The sequence below is a fragment of the Microcaecilia unicolor genome, chromosome 10, assembly GCF_901765095.1.
Source record: "Microcaecilia unicolor chromosome 10, aMicUni1.1, whole genome shotgun sequence".
In the NCBI taxonomy this organism is placed as follows: Eukaryota; Metazoa; Chordata; class Amphibia; order Gymnophiona; family Siphonopidae; genus Microcaecilia; species Microcaecilia unicolor.
Window position 1 is genome coordinate 7,010,186 of NC_044040.1, and position 18,120 is coordinate 7,028,305.

General features: G+C 43.8%; 1 protein-coding gene across 2 annotated transcripts in view; it reads left to right on the top strand.

The window, feature by feature from the left end:
* The window catches only part of UPF2 (UPF2 regulator of nonsense mediated mRNA decay), a 148,205-nt gene that overhangs the window by 65,641 nt on the left and 64,444 nt on the right, over nt 1-18,120 (top strand). For both annotated transcript variants that reach the window (XM_030216003.1, XM_030216004.1), the window contains exons 10-13: nt 26-111; nt 3,109-3,217; nt 7,306-7,419; nt 12,933-13,049. In XM_030216003.1, the coding sequence (XP_030071863.1) occupies nt 26-111; nt 3,109-3,217; nt 7,306-7,419; nt 12,933-13,049 (426 nt within the window). The remainder of the gene's footprint in view (nt 1-25; nt 112-3,108; nt 3,218-7,305; nt 7,420-12,932; nt 13,050-18,120) is intronic.

Consider the following 18,120-nt stretch of genomic DNA (forward strand, 5'->3'; position numbering starts at 1 on the left):
GAAAACATTTTTTTTTTTCTTTTAGGCAGCAATGGATTTTTGTATGAATATGAACACAAAAGCAAACAGAAGGAAACTGGTGCGGGCACTTTTTATAGTCCCCAGGCAAAGGTAGGAAAGAAACACCCAAATCCAAAACTTGGCTGTGTTCCGGCAGTAACGACACACTCTGGTTCATTTGCTCTTTCTGCTAATTGAGAGTGATCTTTGGGTGACTTAAATACCGAAGAGCTTCTGTGAGCATAGGATTCTCACATAGGAATATGAAGAAGAAATTTAGAATCTATTTAATGCCGTGCACGCAGTCTTCAGTGTTTTGCATGGCTCAAAAGAACCAGTTTGGGCATGTGGGGGATCTCGGCATCCCATTCAGCTGCTCGTTTCTGTGTATACAACGTAACAAAATAGTTCTTTTCTGCATTCCCTAAGTAGGCATGTTAGGTACTTAGATTCTTTCTCTTATCAACATATTTTTAGTACATTAGTTAAAGCTAAAGTGTACTTTTCTTCTTCATATTCCTTTATGTTGTCAGAGCCAATGATAAAAAAAGTTAAGACAAGGGGTCTATTGTGATGCAGCAAATTAAATATTAAGCTTCAATATAAGCTTTGGAGCTGATATGAAATAAATGTGATGAAGTCAGCCAAGTTCTTATTTGGACGTCTGCTAAATGACCTCCTTCCTGTTAGGTTCTTTGTTCTGTGGTGGGTCCACTGGTGTTCTGGAGTTATTTTCAACATAGGAGACTCGGGGCTAATTTCATACAGCATTTCCCATATGGGAGACATGCTTTACATGTAGGAAATGAACTTTATAAACTTGCAAGGGTTTATCAAACATATATAAACGGCAAGTGACCAACTCACCTGCAAATGCGCAGTACAGACTTCCCTTTCTGTCCCGCTCTCGCGTCATGACGTCAAAGGGCGGAACAGAGAGGGAAACGGAGTCGGCCGCCGCCGCCTGGAAACGAACATCGCACGAACCAACCTCCCCCCCCCCCCCCCCCCCCCCCCAATCCCCGCCGCCGCTCCCGCCCCCCCCTCCATATCGGACCCCCTGCACTGACCTGACAGCGCCTCTCACCTCCATGAGGAAGTGCTGCAGGCAACAGCAGAGTGACATAGTTTTAAATTTAGCCCTGTATTGTACCGGTAGCCAATTAAATTTTTGCAAAAATGGTGTGATGTGGTCACGTCACTTGTAACCTTCTGAGTCTTGCTACTGCATTCTGAAGCAACTGGAGCTGGTACAGGCCTTTTGTAGTTAGACCATTGTATAGTGCATTGCAGTAATCCAGTCTTAATGTTGTCATGGTATGCACAACTGGGATAACCACAGCGCAAATGAGAGATTTGCATGCACTGCCTCTTTAGTGTGTACATTTGTCTCGTGCATATGTATTGTGGATGTCTTGAAATCCTGACTGGCTGGGTGTGCCCCAACGACTAGGTTGAGAAGCAGTGGGTTAGGGGAAAGAAAGTAAAGGTTGTGATAAGGGTGGTGGTTTTTTTTTTTTTTTTTTAATTTAAGATTGTTTTTATTCAACATTTCAATAAAGAAAATTATACAATACACTTAACTGCAGCCACAAGGCTACCAACTCTCCAAAATTCCTCAAACTCATCTGTAATATGTGATAAGGGTTGTTAATAGATTCGGCAAAACTAGAATAATGTATAAATCTTAATTTAGGAACCACAAACAAACAGACCAAAGACAGCAAGGTTATATTCACACAAGGTCATAAAGTACATTCACAGGGTGGTAATCTTCAGATTTACCTTCTGAATTAAGAAGAGAGGCAGCATAGCTGTCGCAAATAGTAGAAGCAGCTCTTGAAGGTTGCTTGGATTTGGGGAATCAGAGTAAGTGTTGAATCTATCTGTAGTCCAAGGTTCCTGACTTGTGATTTGAGGGGGAGTTCGTACTTCCCAAAAGGGATTTTGATGTCCACTTCTGTTATGGACCCGGAGAAGCTCGGTTTTACTTGGGTTCTGGCAAAGTTTGTTGTGTTTAGCCCATTCTTGAATTGATGTTAGGTAATCAGTTTATTCAAGGCTGTAGGTAAGTCAGGTTCAATGGGTATGAGTAGCTGCACATCATCCGCATAGATGTAGAACTGAGTTTCCATTGACCGAATCAGCTCAGCTAGTGGTTTGAGGTAGATATTGAACAGAATAGGTGACAGTATCAATCCTTGTGGTACCCCGCAGATCAGTGTCCATGGTGGTGATGAGTTGCTACTAAACATTATGGATTGTTGCCTGTCTGATAGGTAGGATCTGAACCAGGCAAGTACTGTTCCATTGATACCTGTTTCTGTCAGTCGTGCTAGCAAGATATCATGATCCACAGTGTCAAAAGCTGCTGAGAAATCTAGCAGTACTAACACTGAGGCGAATCTCCTGTCTCGGTTTCTGTGTTGCAGGAAGATAAAAGTTTGTTATTGCGATTAATCACAATTGATATTTAGGACATTTTAAAAGAAAACACAATATCTGAAATCGAGCATAAGCCACTTGTTTATTTGTAATTTCAAACATTAACAATATTAAACATTAACTGTATCAGTTTGATTAAATATTGTTAAATGTAATGGATAGTGAAGCAGATGGAGATCCTGGGGAACTGGGTTCAATTCCTACTGTAGCTTCTTGTGACCCTGGGAAAGTCACTAACCCTCCTTTGCCCTAGGTACAAAAAAAAAAACCTTGGATTGTGAGCCCACTAGGGACAGAGAACGTACCTGCATATAATGTCTAGTAGCGCTGTAGAAATGATTAGTAATAGTATAGCAAGGTAATGAAAAATAAATATAGGAAATGGAAATTTGTTATTCCCAGTGACTTTATGGCCAACTTTTCTTCCTTTCTAGAAGTGTCTTTGTTAGTACATAAAATGGAGACGGCCACAGATGTGCACCATCTCCATATGTTCAACAGGACACCAGATGTGGGGTATACAGTACAACTGTAATAAATGCACACTATTTACATGGATCAGTAGTAAGGAGATATTGAACAGAATATTTACATAGGCCATCTTAGCACAGATGCCTGAACACCCAAAGGTTGGTGACTTATTTGTCCATTCTTATATCCTAGGTTGGACTTGTTACCTTTCTATGCACGATTAGTTGCAACATTGCATCCATGCATGTCTGATGTAGCAGAAGACCTTTGTTCCATGCTAAAAGGAGATTTTCGGTTCCATGTATGTATAAATAAATACTTCCTTAAGACAGCACTTACCTTTAATGTGCAAGTGTATCAGATATGCAAAGAACTACATAGTAACAGTAAATGATAGCAGAGTAGACTATTGATTGAGAATTGTATTTTTACTATAGATACTAAGTTGCCTTTGCATAAGCCCTGTGTTAACCAATGTTGCCAAATTATCTCACATGAAGATATGACCTCACTGAAAGACAAATCAGTAACAGACTGGCTACTGTTGAAGTCAGAGTTCTGGGGCTGATGCACCTTGGTCTAGCTTTTCTTATGTTCTAATGTGTCAACATAAGAACATAAGAGTAGCCAGTACTGGGTCAGACCAGTGGTCCATCTAGCTCAGCATCCTGTCACAAGTACCTGGTAGAAACCCAAATTGTGGCAGCATTCCATGCTGCTAATCCCAGGTAAAGATGAAAACTGTAATGGAATTCAAAAATGCATGGGATAAACACAAAAGAATCTTGTTTAGAAGGATTGGATCCACAGAAGCTTAGTGGGGATTGCGTGGCAACACCGGTAATTGGGTAGCAAAGCCAATGCTGGGCAGACTTTTACGGTCTGTGCCATAAAAATGGCCAGGACAAATCAAGGTCGGGTATATACATATGAAGTATCACATACCATGTGGTGCAGACTGGATGGATTGTACAGGTTTTTATCTGCCATCATCCACTATGTTACTATATATGCTGCCAATAAGAAAGTAGTACAGTCAGAAAGTTTCATATGAAAAATAACAAAGAAAATAAAATATACATTTGAATAACTTAAAATGCAGTACATCATAGCAAGGACATTTATTTGTAATCCCACCCTGTTTTTGTTCTGTATCTCTGTTGTATGTTTGTGCTCTGTATGTGTTGAGTGTGTGGGAGGTGGCTGGAACTGGTGAGTCAAAATAAAGTAACCCCCAGAGTATTTTTGCTGTTTTCTCTGCAACTGGTTTCAATGTGAAATTTACAGCTTTATTTGTTGTTGTTACTATCTACCTAATTAGATTGTAAGCTCTGTAGAGCAGGGACTGTCTCTTCATGTTCAAATGTACAGCGCTGCGTACGTCTAGTAGCGCTTTAGAAATAAGTAGTAGTAGTTACATTTATATGCTGAGTGGAATGAGATTATCTTTAAACAGGGCGAATTTACAGACTTTTTAGCATAACCACCCAGCGATTTTTCCCGTGTTCAAAAATGTTTGCACTGTAAGACTACCATTATTTGGTGAGGGGAAAAGGGGGGGGGGGGGCAGAGTATCATCTTATTGTTGATGACATCACAATGATGTAGACTTTTGTCTGGGGAACAATGTTGGAGACCTATCACAAGCTCCACCCAAAGCCGTAAACAGTCACTAAACTCTGAATTGCTGCAGATGATCTGGAACAGCCTAACATAGGGGGACTGATTGAAAAGGCTGTTAGGCCTTCAGTTATTTTGGGAAGTTCTTCTGTTAAAGCAGGGGGGGGGGGGTGGACATTTTGAGCATTCATAGTGACTGCTAAATTCTGACACATGGCTAATTGTATCGTTTGAATGACATTACTCAGTTTTAGCTTGAATAAGTATGATGAAATAAATATGTAAAATTTCTCTTTGAAAGTCAAAGTGATTGCTGAGAAAATGGCAAAAAAACTCTAGGCAGTTACTTTTTTTTTTTTGCCTTCACCCTGTAGTTGTAGGAGTGAGGCAGTTTGAAAGGGGGGATTCCCTAACTGCTTGTTTCACTGTATCTAATTTTCTATGCTACAAAAGCTGGAACTCTTTCTCCCATAGAAATGCATTGGGCCATGTTTTTTTGAGGGGGGAGGCATGGGGAAGGTGTGTGTGGGGTTTTCCCCCTGGAACTCCCAGTTCGATTTGGCCTATTCTCAAACTTGGTGTGTGTTTTTCCAACATAAGTACATAAGTAATGCCATACTGGGAAAAGACCAAGGGTCCATCGAGCCCAGCATCTTGTCCACGACAGCGGCCAATCCAGTCCAAGGGCACCTGGCAAGCTTCCCAAACGTACAAACATTCTATACATGTTATTCCTGGAATTTTGGATTTTTCCAAGTCCGTTTAATAGCGGTTTATGGACTTGTCCTTTAGGAAACCGTCCAACCCCTTTTTAAACTCTGCTAAGCTAACCGCCTTCACCACATTTTCCGGCAATGAATTCCAGAGTTTAATTACAAGTTGGGTGAAGAAAAATTTTCTTCATGCCAAATTTCATTCTATTCTGTTAAAATTTTAGATTTATTCTTCCCCCCAGGTAGACATTCTCAATCCCTTTTGTATCATTCTTCCAACTTCAGTTGGAGTTGGAAAGAATAAATCTGATTGACCTGATGTTGATTTGTACTGTACTGGCTAACGCTTGGCGAAGGCTTGTTCAGTGGTGCTCTGATTCCTCCTGGCTTTCTCTCAGAGTTTATTCTTGAATGTCAGGAAGTATTTTTTTTTCACTGAGAAGATGGTAGACACCTTGAATGCCCTCCCGCAGGAGGTGGTGGAGATGAAAACTGTAATGAAATTCAAAAATGCATGGGATAAACAGGGAATCCTCTTTAGAAGGAATGGATCCAAAGAAGCTTAGAGATTAGGTGGCACCACTGGGAACTGTGAAGGAAAGCCAGTGCTGGGCAGACATCTACAGTCTGTGCCATGATCGTGGCTGAATAGATTTGGATGGGCTGGAGTGGAGCTTTTCAGGAGCTTCATTGACCACTTCTGAAGTTTTAGAGCAAGGATCGTGCTGGGCAGACTGCCCTGAAAATGGCAAGGACAAATGATGTAATACTTCACATCACAGGACTGAAGGATCTAGTGGATACAGTCATATCAACATAGATAACGGTAGATAAAGATCTGTATGGTCCATCCAGTCTGCCCAACAAGATATGTAATGAGTTGCTTACAAAACACAAAAGGAAAGGTTGAAAATAGCCTCCAGCCTGTACATACGATTAATCTGAGGGCTTTATTTGTTGGGGAAAAAAAGAGAAGAAATCTGTCATATGAAGCCTGACTATATGGTCAGTGGGAGTTATCTATTCTCTGGCAGGTGGTGAAACATGCAACTCCTTCAGTCATATATTTTTATAAATAACAGCATGCCATGTAGCTCACTCAGTGGCGTTCCTAGGGGGGGGGGCGGTGGGTGCAGTCCGCCCCGGGTGCACGCCGCTGGGGGGGGGGGGGTGCCGTGCGCGCCTGTTCTTTGTTCCATGCTCCCTCTGCCCCAGAACAGGTTACTTCCTGTTTCGGGCCAGAGGGAGCATGAAACGAACGAAGGACAGGCGCGCGCGGCACCCCCCCAGCGGTGTGCACCCGGGGGGTGGGTTCTTTCGCAGGGGGGTGTCCCTTCACCAGGGGGGGGGCGGGCGCATCGGCGATCCGCCCCGGGAGTCAGCCCCCCTAGGAACGCCACTGAGCTCACTAAACAATTGGATACTATCTGTTTAATTAGGGGCTAGGTCAAGGAAGGAGTTATGGTGGTGTCAAGAAAAAATTGTTTAGCAGCAATATTCAGCTGCTAGAGGGATTGTGGCCTGTGCAGTCAGCACTAATACTATTTTCAACACCATCAGCACCACCAGTTAAATGGCTAGAAGTGCTGAATAAGTGTTAATTTAGGAATCCATGCTGGTGTTTAACCTAATCCAGTGGCCACACTGTCTCAACTTCAGGCCCAATAAAGCTCTTTTGGGTTTCCAGCTGAGCTGGAACTAGAACTGGATGACAGCACTTGTAACTGCTCAGGATTATTTTTTCTCATTTGTGTCTCCTCCCAACTCAGTCCAGTCTCTGAACTCACGGTAGTAACTGTCCTTGTTCAGGAACCTCTGGGACCCTGCCTACTATCAGCATTTTGACTGGAGCTCATTTCCCCTAGGGGCTGTGAATGCTGCCTTTAAAGCATCCCTAGTCCCAGCTAAGTTGGGTTGCAGAACTCCTGACCTGGGAATCAAACCCAGATTCAGCACTACCCTTTTGAATATGGTTTTATTACAGAATTGTTTCTGAACTGACTTGTATTTTAATAAATTGATTTAAATGTATTGTTCGTATTTTCATTTCATATAGGTGAGAAAAAAGGACCAGATCAATATTGAAACCAAGAACAAGACTGTACGATTTATTGGAGAACTTACAAAGTTTAAGATGTTTTCTAAAAATGACACTCTTCACTGTTTAAAGGTTAGTATGAGACTTGTACAGGGAACAGTCAGTGATGTAAAACTGATGGAGCTTTTTGTTGCATTACATCTTTCTGTCTTACTGAGTAGTGGGAATTAGTTTCTTGAATTCTGTGACAGCCCAGATATTCAATGACATTCTGTGCATTGAAAAATAAGAAAAGAAACAAACTATGCAACTCAGAGAAGCCAAAGAAGGGTAGTATGACACCTAAGGTCATTCAGTAACAGATTTTATTAAAATTTGCAACTCCTGCTAATCAATAAGGCCATGTTTCTGCAAGTACCTGCATCAGACAATAGTATATATGGAATACATTTTCAAAACAACATTTAAAAAATAACCCTTTCCTAAATCCAATCGATTTAAAATATAACAAGAATATAAATAGAAAGCTAAATTGTTTATTATTTGTAATTTTTTATATCACCAAATTTACAATGCAAATCTAGGTGGATTAGCAATAAAATTATATTCTGGAAGCAGAAAAGAACTCCACTATAAATATAGAATTCAATCATATATAGAAATTCTTCAAAATATAAATACAGTATTTAAATATAAATAAATATGTAAACTTTTCCTTAAAGTAATGTATACAGTGATTGAGGGCCCGATGTACAAAGGCAGCCATAAAATACGGCTGGCTTGGTAAAACAGCAACCAAAGCACAAAGGGGATCACTTGCAAATGAGATGATCGGGTCCCTCTTTGCACATTGGTCACTGTTTGTGACTTGAAGCTGTCAAATGCACTTGACAGCTGGCACAAAATTCCTGTTGGTCCAATAGACCACCTCCCGACCTCCGTGACATCCCCCTCTACCCATGATGGTTCAGTAGACCCAGCCCCCCTTAACAAAGTCACCCTGGTGGTCCAGAGGACTTGGTCCCCCTGCACCCCAGCAAAGATCTACCCTCATGGTCTAGTGACTCCCTCCTCCTGCCTCAGGCCCTGCCACTTCCAAAATGGTGGCACTCAGCCCTTATTCCAGTGCATTCTGGGATGCACTTGATGGGGCTTAGTGCATCTCAGAATGCACTGGGCAGGGTCTGGGCGCTGTCATTTAAGAAGTGGTGAAGCCCGAGGCAGGAGGGCAGGAGCAACTTTTTAAGGTATATGGAGGGAAAGGAAGGACAGTGCGGGGGGGGGGGGGGGGGGTCACTACCAATGTAGATCTTTGCGGGGAGGGGGGGGGGAGCCAGGTCCACTGGACCACCAGGGTGATTTTGTAAGAGGGGGACTGGGGATATGGGGTCCATCGGACCATCGGGGAAATTATTTCATTGGGGGGGGGAGGGGGTAAAGCAGACGTTCCCAGCACGGGTAAGCTTTGTGCATCAGGCTCTGAATCTGGTAATGCTACAAATAAAATTCTGCCAAGACCAAATGCTACCATAGTGCCGACAGGAGTCATTTTAGCAATTTATTGCCAACCACCTAACTTGCAGATATATTTTGACTTAGCATCAAAACCCTTTTTTTTTTTTAACCACTTTTGTATGGGCCGTAATCCCAAAGTGCTATTAATTTGCAGCTAAATGGCATTCAAGTCTGGCTGTGCTTAATCAGCTAAATCTAATTATCAATTAAATTTGGTCAGTTGGTTGAGTAACCAAGGGGGCAGTTACTTTTCACATGGGTGGTATGGGTGTGATGATGTAATAATTTAAAAACTATTATATGTTTACTCAGGTTTCCCTCTAATATTACATTTTGTTTAAAGATCAGAAACCATTCAGTGTGATATATGCAATGATAGAGGAAGTCAAGAGGTGAGGGTGGTGGTGCAAAAACTTTCACATGACTGTATGTGGAGGTTATGTGGCCTGGGTGGTCCTCTACTGGGTGCAGTTAGCTCCCTGCCTCCCCCATGATGTCCAGCTGAGAGCCGCACTGGCTTTCTTGCTGACATGCTTTATGATTTGGAGCCAGATGCACAAAGCTTACCTTGTTGTTAACGTTTGCTTTAGACTGGTCCTGAACCCCCAATCTTTTTTTTTTTTTTTTAATTTCTCTGGTGGTCCAGTGGACCACGAGCCCTGTGAACCCGGAACCTTTTAAAAAAAATTTCCCCGGTGGTCCAGTGGACCAAACGACACACCCCTTCCTCCTGCACCCGACCCACACCCCCGCCCCTCTCTGTACCTTTAAAACAAGGTGGAGGCTCGGCTCCTGCCTCAGGCCTGCCTGGAACAAAATGGCTGTACCCAGGCCCTGCCTATTGTGTTCTTTGATGCACTGGGCAAGGCTAAACACCATATAAGGGAAAAAAACTTTGTGCATCGGGGCCTTGGTCCATATGTGCTTGAACTTGGAGTGGAGGAGTGGCCTAGTGGTTAGGGTGGTGGACTTTGGTCCTGAGGAACTGAGTTCGATTCCCACTTCAGGCACAGGCAGCTCCTTGTGACTCTGGGCAAGTCACTTAACCCTCCGTTGCCCCATGTAAGCCACATTGAGCCTGCCATGAGTGGGAAAGCGCGGGGTACAAATGTAACAAAACAAAAAAAAACTTGGTGGCATTGACTATGGTGGCTCACTGTTGACTCTGGCTACAGCATTGGGCTACGGACTTGACCTCCAAGACTTAGAAATTTGCCCTTCAAGGGCTGGCTGCTGTTCAGTGAGTACCCAGAGAAGCTTGTACAGGGCCTGGGGGAGGCAAAGCCCCAGCACTTATCCAAGGACAAAACCTTGTGCACAGCTAGGTTGTCGAGGAGCAGAGATAGGATTTATGAGTGGAGGCACTTTCACAACTTGAAGCTAGGGGCTCTGGCCTCAAGGGTAGAAGGGCCAGCCATATTGGAGAGTGCCTGCGACGAAGGTGGGACATCTGGCCCCTCTTTTACTCCAAAGGGCCCCCCAGTGAAGTTCAGTGTTCCCCTCCTTGACTGTCACAGATCTCCCTTTTTATCTGGAATGGGCCATCATAACCTTGGATCAGTGGGTCCTGGAAGTTGTGCATGACAGCTGTGGCTTGAAGTTTCCAGAATGCAGTTCATATGTCTTTATAGGGTCCCCATGGCTTACCCCTCAAGCATTGGATGGGTGGAGAGGACCTCAGGCTGCCTGCTTCAGTTGCGGGCGGAGGAACTGGTCTCATTGGCAGAGCATTTTTGGGGATGTTATTCCACCTATTTTGTAGTCCCAGAGAAAGGGGGCTCCTTCCAGCCCATCTTAGGCTTGAAAGGGGCCTCCATCCAAGTCCCTACTTCTTCATAGAAACTCTCAATTCGATGATAGCCTCTGTGCACCCAGGAGAAATATAAAAGCATAGAAAAATGTAGACAGATAAAGGCAATATAGCCTGTCCAGTCTGCTCATCCTTGCCATCTACTCTCCCTATCATTCGCTTACAGATCCTATGTACTTGTCCCAAGCTCTCTTGAATTCAGATACTGTTTTCATCTCCACCACTTCCACTGGGAGACTGTTCCTGACCTCCCTGAATCTCACCAAGGCCTACTTTAACATTCCCATCTGACGTGTGCAAACCATATCTGTGCTTCTGCATCCTGGGCACGTACTACCAGTTCAGGGCCCTTCCATTTTAACTGTTCACTGTGTTCCAGACCTTCCCCGTGGTTATGGGTTGTTGTGGTGGTCTTTTTCCACAAGGAGAGGATGCGGATGCACCATTATTCAGAGAACTGACTGATCCAGGCTGACTTGGAGGAAAACTCAGGCAGCCACGAGGATCATCCAGATGCTGGAGAGCTTGGGATGGATGACGTATTATGGAAAGAGCTACTTCTTCCTGATGCACAAGCTGGAGTATCTGAGAGTCTAGATTCTCACCAATCAGGGGTGCCTGTGCCTAATTACAAAGAGGATGTCCAATCTTCAGGCCCAGAAAAAGATGTTCTGCAGTCAAGCAGCTCCTAGGGTCTGTGATTACCTTTAGTTCCTAGACTTGATGGCTGCTACTCTGGAGGTGGTTTCATGAGCCACGGGCCCATATGCAGCCAGTTCAGAAGGCTTGCTCTTGTGGTGGAGCCCGAAGTCCCAGGACTTCGAGTGTTGACGGCCCCTGTTGGCATTCCTGAAGAAGCTGCTTGGCTGGTGCTTCCTCCTAGCTCACCTTTCTGAGGGAGGAGGGGCAGGTATCCCTTGCTTCTCTGGACTGGACAGTGGTGACAACTGATGCAAGTCTGAGAGACTGGAGAGCCCACTGCTGTCTGCTTCCTTTAGGGGATGTGGTCAGCAGAGAGGTTTCCTGTTCCATCATTTGGCTGGAAGTAAGGTTCATTTGGCTGGCACTGCAAGTGTTCCTTCCCTTACTCCAGGGGAAAGCAGTATAGGGTATTCTCAGACAATTTGATGACAGTGGTTTATGTCAGCAAGCAGGACAGCACCATGAACAAAGCAATGGCCCAAGAGATCAACTGGTTGTGCAGGAATGGACAACGTGCAAGCTGACTATCTCATCACTGAGATCTGGGTCCAGAAGAATGGACCCTCAGTGATGTAGCCTTTTCAGCTTTTGGTGGATTGATGTAGGGAGGGGGGTCCTCAAAATGCCATCATGTATGCTCAGAGATGGCTTTCACAGGAACTAGTATGTGTTTCCTCCCTAGCCTCTGACTGGCTGAATACTGTGCTCTGTTGAATCTCATCCATTCCTGGTTGTCCTGGTGGACACAGACTGGCTCAGGCACCTGTGCTACCTGGACCTAATCTGCCTGTTACATACTTTGTGTAATCTGCCTGTTACATACTTTGTGTACTCATGATTATATTAAATAAAACAGGTGATAGAGGTGATAGGAGTAGCCTAGTGGTTAGTTCTGCGAACTTTGATCCTGGGGAACTGGGTTCCATTCCCACTGTAGCTCCTTGTGACTCTGGGAAAGTCACTTAACCCTCTATTGCCCCAGGTACAAATAAGTACCTGTATATACTATGTTAACTGCTTTGAATGTATTTTCAAAAACCATGAAAAGTTGGTATATCAAGTCCCATTTCCCTTTCCCTATTTGAGATTCTACATGGAATATTGCTACTATTTGAGATTCTGTTGCTACTATCTGAGATTCTTCATGGAATGTTGATCCTGGGGAACTGGGTTCAATTCCCACTGCAGCTCCTTGTGACTCTGGGCAAGTCACTTAATCCTCCATTGCCCCAGGTACAAATAAGTATGTAAATCACTTTGAATGTAGTTGCAAAAACCACAGAAAGGTAGTATATCGAGTCCCATTTGAGTTGCCTTGGGTTTTTACAGCCACTGGGAGTTGCTGTCATGGACTCATTTTCTGTCTTTCTCAACACTCCCAGCTTAAGTTCAGAAATCAGATTCTGTACTGTCGTACCACTTACATTTGCGCAGGTGTTATAAGGCTATTGCTGAAGCTGTGGACCAGATGCCAGTTTAGTTTTCTTTCAGAATGTGGTGCACAAACGCAAATTATCTGCTTTATATTTTATATGGATACTCTGCAGATGTAGTGTTGGTTGTAGATATTGTAAAGTGATTTCTTGATGAACACACCATACTGTTAATATGTCCACAGATGCTTTTGTCAGATTTTTCACATCATCACATTGAAATGGCATGCACTTTGCTGGAAACATGTGGAAGATACCTGTTCAGATCTCCTGATTCTCACTTACGGACCAGCGTTCTTTTGGTAAGAGCTCAATCACTTGTTTGTTTTGTTAGGTCACATGGAAAGAGAAGTCCCTAGGCAAGTATCAAGCTATGCCTAAGGACCTAGTAAAATAATGCTGATGGTACCAAAGGCAGCAGAGATGTCAGAGTAATAATTACCACCTGTCATCATCAAGGGTATCTTACAAAAAGTTTATCATTATAACCAAGTCTATAAGAAATCTCACACTGAGCTAGAGCAGCCTTTTTCTTTTAATTTCCCCTTACGTTGGGAGATTAGAAGATAATTAGCTAAGTTAAAGGAATCCAGTAATTTGTTTTTTTCAGTAATGAGTGGACTTTAGCTTTTTTTAAAAAATATTTTATCAGGGAAGATCCCTTCTGAAGCATTAATTATCTCAATGGCCTTGTCAACTAATGGATCCTTGAGGGTTTTTATCAACCAAGAACAACATAGATTCAAAAAGCATAAGATGGATTTCAACTGAGACAGAGCCGAAAACTTCACAATTGGATACAGAGCAAAACTGCTACCACATAGGGGTCAGAAGGGGTACAGCAAAATATTTGTCCGCAACAGCTGGTGGATTGCTATTCATCTCTGAGGGGGAGAGAATTAAGTTTTCTCCAAGGATAAGCAAGCCTTTGTATTCTCACAGCTGGATGACGTCATCTAACTGAGTCCGGTGCAAATGCTGGCTAGCCATATTAACACAGAACTTTCTAGCAACATGGAAGTTTTGAGTCCCTATTGTCCTAGCATTGTTGTTTTTGATGAGCCTAGTAGCTATGGATCCTATCTGTGAGAATACAACGGCCTGCTTGTCCTCGGAGAAAGCAAAGATAATCACCTGTAGCAGATGTTCTCTGAGGACAGCAGGCCAAGTATTCTCATATACCCTCCCACCTCCCCTTGGAGTTGAATTTTTTAGTTTTTACAATGAGTGAAGGACCTGCACTCGCACATTGAGTGGGAAGGTACCAGCACATGCGCAGTGGAATGCTGCTAGAAAGTTCTTGATCTAGTTAATTAGTGTCTGCACTGAACTTCGTCGGATGTCATCATCCATCTGTGAGAATACTTGGTCTGTTGTTCTCGGAGATCACCTGCTACAGGTGAATAACTCTGCTGTATTGCTCAATGGTGCGACCGCACCTCGAATACTGTAGCGCCGAAACACGGCTGTGTTGAGTCGAGTGTATATTTAAATAAAGAGATTGTTCCTAACCTACGTCGCCTACTAGTGTTGTTCAAGAGCCTACTCCTCCTACTCCCCCTTACATGCTTACTTAACAGCCTCATTAGATGTATGCAATAGAAGAGAGGTGCTGTGAGGGTTGCAGAGCAGAACAACTTCATTGGTAAGTTATTTGTTGGGAAATTGCTTTTAATCTTGGGGAAAGGTAGACTTAGACTTAAATAGGTAATCTCATTGTCCTTATTTTTAAGTTATTCTGCTTATTTAGCAAAGGCAATTTAAGGAATAGGTTGTTCTTTGTTTAGCATTTAAAGTCTCTTTCGATTTTATAGGATACAGGTTAAGGGGCTATTCTAGAGTTTATCATTGCATCAGTGTAGAGCAGAGCTGATAATCACAGGAAACCTCAGTTTAGAGTTTAATTCTGCATGACACAGACAACAACATGGAATACTTATGGATTGAAATTCCATGTGTGAAGGGAAAGAATATACATGTAGGGCTATCCTACAGTCCACCAGGCCAGAATGAACAGACAGATGAAGATATGTTTACAGAAATGAGAAAAGCTAACAAATTACCCCAATATTAACTGGTTAAATGCCATTTAAATGCCATATCAGGGAGTGTTTCTGTAGCCAGGGTAAACAAGACTGGTTTCATGGATGTCTGGATGTATAGAGTGATGTCCTCCCCATTGGTCGCCAATACACAAATGTACTGGAACTATTCAGGTTTTCAGATGTCCTTGAATATTCCCATAGACTGGAATGGTCTTGGAAAACTCTTGGGCAGGAATCATGAAATGCCGAACAAGAGCTTCTATGAAATGTGTGTCGTCGTCGTCGTTCCCCCCCCCCCCCCCCCCCCCCCCCGCTCTGGAATCCAGGAAAACCTTGATGCTTTTCTTCCCTTGAACCAACTCAAGTACTGCCAGAATTAAAAATTGAGCTCTAGGAGCCCCAGGGGACAGATCCAGCACCCCGGCCAGAACTAGACTTGAAGATCCTGACTTGTTGGTGTTTAATTGCAAAATGTCCCGTCTCACCACAGTAGAGGCATAAATTCAAGGTCCGACGCCTCTGTTTCTCCTGAACAGAGATAGGGTAGTGGTCCATCTGCATGGGCTCCTCAAGATTGGGAGGCAGGCCCTCCCCCAGCCTGAGAGTATGTGGAGTGTGCTGGTAATTAGGCGCCCTCAACAACGCCTTTTCCAGATATTGCAGCTCCTTGATCCGCTCCTGGAATCTGATATCCACCATATTACAGAGGCCGATTAGGTTATCTAATGCAGTAGGTCCCATCCTGCTAGCTCATCCTTGATTCTCGCCCCAACTTAGTTCAGAAACCAAGGTTCAGAAATGTATAGCACAGTGGCCCAGGGTCCGTGTCCTCTGCTTCAATCTAAGAAGCTCTGAAGCTGATCTGACTTTCTCAGTCTTTTCAAAGATCCTCTTGAACTGTCCCAAGAAACTAAGGAAGTCATTGAACAGTGGGTCATTTCATTCCCAGAGTGAAGATGCTCTGGCATTCTAGGGCTTGGCCAGATAGCAAGGAAATAATGTAGGCCACAAGGGCCCTGTCAGAGGAGAAATCTCTAGCTTGGAGTCAAAAAAATTATCTGGCTCTGGTAAATGAATCCTCTGCCATCTTTGGGGTTCCTTGGAGAAGCCATGAGACAAATACCTGGACACAAGCACCGGAGCAGGGTCTGGAGAAACAGAGGCCAAGGCATAGGATGCCACAGACATCTGATTGTCCAAGAGATCAGAGAGAACCTGAACAATCCCTGAAAGTTGCTGGAACTGGTCTTTGTGAGAAGCTAGGTCCTAGACACAATTAGACGAGTGCTGAAGCTGTAGAGCCAATTGCTGGAGGAACCGCAAGGTGGGTGACTCATATGAGCTCATGGCCTTCACAATCTGTCACAGTTGAAGGTGAGCCCTTGGGCCGCAGTTGGGTTAGCACTGCCCGGTCAACCCGAGGGTTAGCTGGGCCCCAACTGATGGCAAGTAAGTTAACCGGGCAAGGCCTAGGCTCAGCAGCAAAAAAAAAAAAAAAACAACAGGACAAATATATTCCACGTATTAGAAAAAAGGGAAAAAAGACTAAACGTCAGCCGGCGTGGCTAAACAGTAAGATAAAGGAAATCATTAGAGCCAAAAAACAATCCTTCAGAAAGTGGAGAAGAGAACCAACTGAAAGTAACAGGATAGATCATAAGGAATGCCAAGCCAAATGCAAAGCGGAGATAAGGAGGGCAAAAAAGGACTTTGAGAAGAAATTAGCGTTGGAAGCAAAAATACATAGTAAAAACTTTTTTAGATACATTAAAAGCAGGAAACCGGCCAAAGAGTCGGTTGGGCCGCTGGACGAAAATGGTGTTAAAGGGGCGATCAAGGAGGACAAAGCCGTAGCGGAGAAATTAAATGAATTCTTTGCTTCGGTCTTCACCGAGGAGGATTTGGGGGGGACACCGGTGCCGGAAAGAATATTTGAAGCGGGGGAGTCGGAGAAACTAAACAAATTCTCTGTAACCTTGGAGGATGTAATGGGTCAGTTCAGCAAGCTGAAGAGTAGTAAATCACCGGGACCTGATGGTATTCATCCCAGAGTATTAATAGAACTAAAAAATGAACTTGCGGAGCTACTGTTAGAAATATGCAATCTGTCCCTAAAATCGAGTGTAATACCGGAAGACTGGAGGGTAGCCAATGTTACTCCGATTTTTAAGAAAGGTTCCAGAGGAGATCCGGGAAATTATAGACCGGTGAGTCTGACGTCGGTGCCGGGCAAGATGGTGGAGGCTATTATTAAGAATAAAATTGCAGAGCATATACAAAAACATGGACTGATGAGACAAAGTCAGCACGGATTTAGTGAAGGGAAGTCTTGCCTCACCAATCTAATGCATTTTTTTGAGGGGGTAAGCAAACATGTGGACAATGGGGAGCCGGTTGATATTGTATATCTGGATTTTCAGAAGGCGTTTGACAAAGTGCCGCACGAAAGACTCCTGAAGAAATTGCAGAGTCATGGAATCGGAGGTAGGGTATTATTATGGATTAAGAACTGGTTGAAAGATAGGAAGCAGAGAGTAGGATTGCGTGGCCAGTATTCTCAGTGGAGGAGGGTAGTTAGTGGGGTCCCGCAGGGGTCTGTGCTGGGTCCGTTGCTTTTTAATGTATTTATAAATGACCTAGAGATGGGAATAACTAGTGAGGTAATTAATTCGCCGATGACACAAAATTATTCAGGGTCGTCAAGTCGCAGGAGGAATGTGAACGATTACAGGAGGACCTTGCGAGACTGGGAGAATGGGCGTGCAAGTGGCAGATGAAGTTCAATGTTGACAAGTGCAAAGTGATGCATGTGGGTAAGAGGAACCCGAATTATAGCTACATCTTGCAAGGTTCCGCGTTAGGAGTTACGGATCAAGAAAGGGATCTGGGTGTCGTCGTCGATGATACGCTGAAACCTTCTGCTCAGTGTGCTGCTGCGGCTAGGAAAGCGAATAGAATGTTGGGTGTTATTAAGAAGGGTATGGAGTCCAGGTGTGCGGATGTTATAATGCCGTTGTATCGCTCCATGGTGCGACCGCACCTGGAGTATTGTGTTCAGTACTGGTCTCCGTATCTCAAAAAAGATATAGTAGAATTGGAAAAGGTACAGCGAAGGGCGACGAAAATGATAGTGGGGATGGGACGACTTTCCTATGAAGAGAGGCTGAGAAGGCTAGGGCTTTTCAGCTTGGAGAAGAGACGGCTGAGGGGAGATATGATAGAAGTGTATAAAATAATGAGTGGAATGGATCGGGTGGATGTGAAGCGACTGTTCACGCTATCCAAAAATACTAGGACTAGAGGGCATGAGTTGAAGCTACAGTGTGGT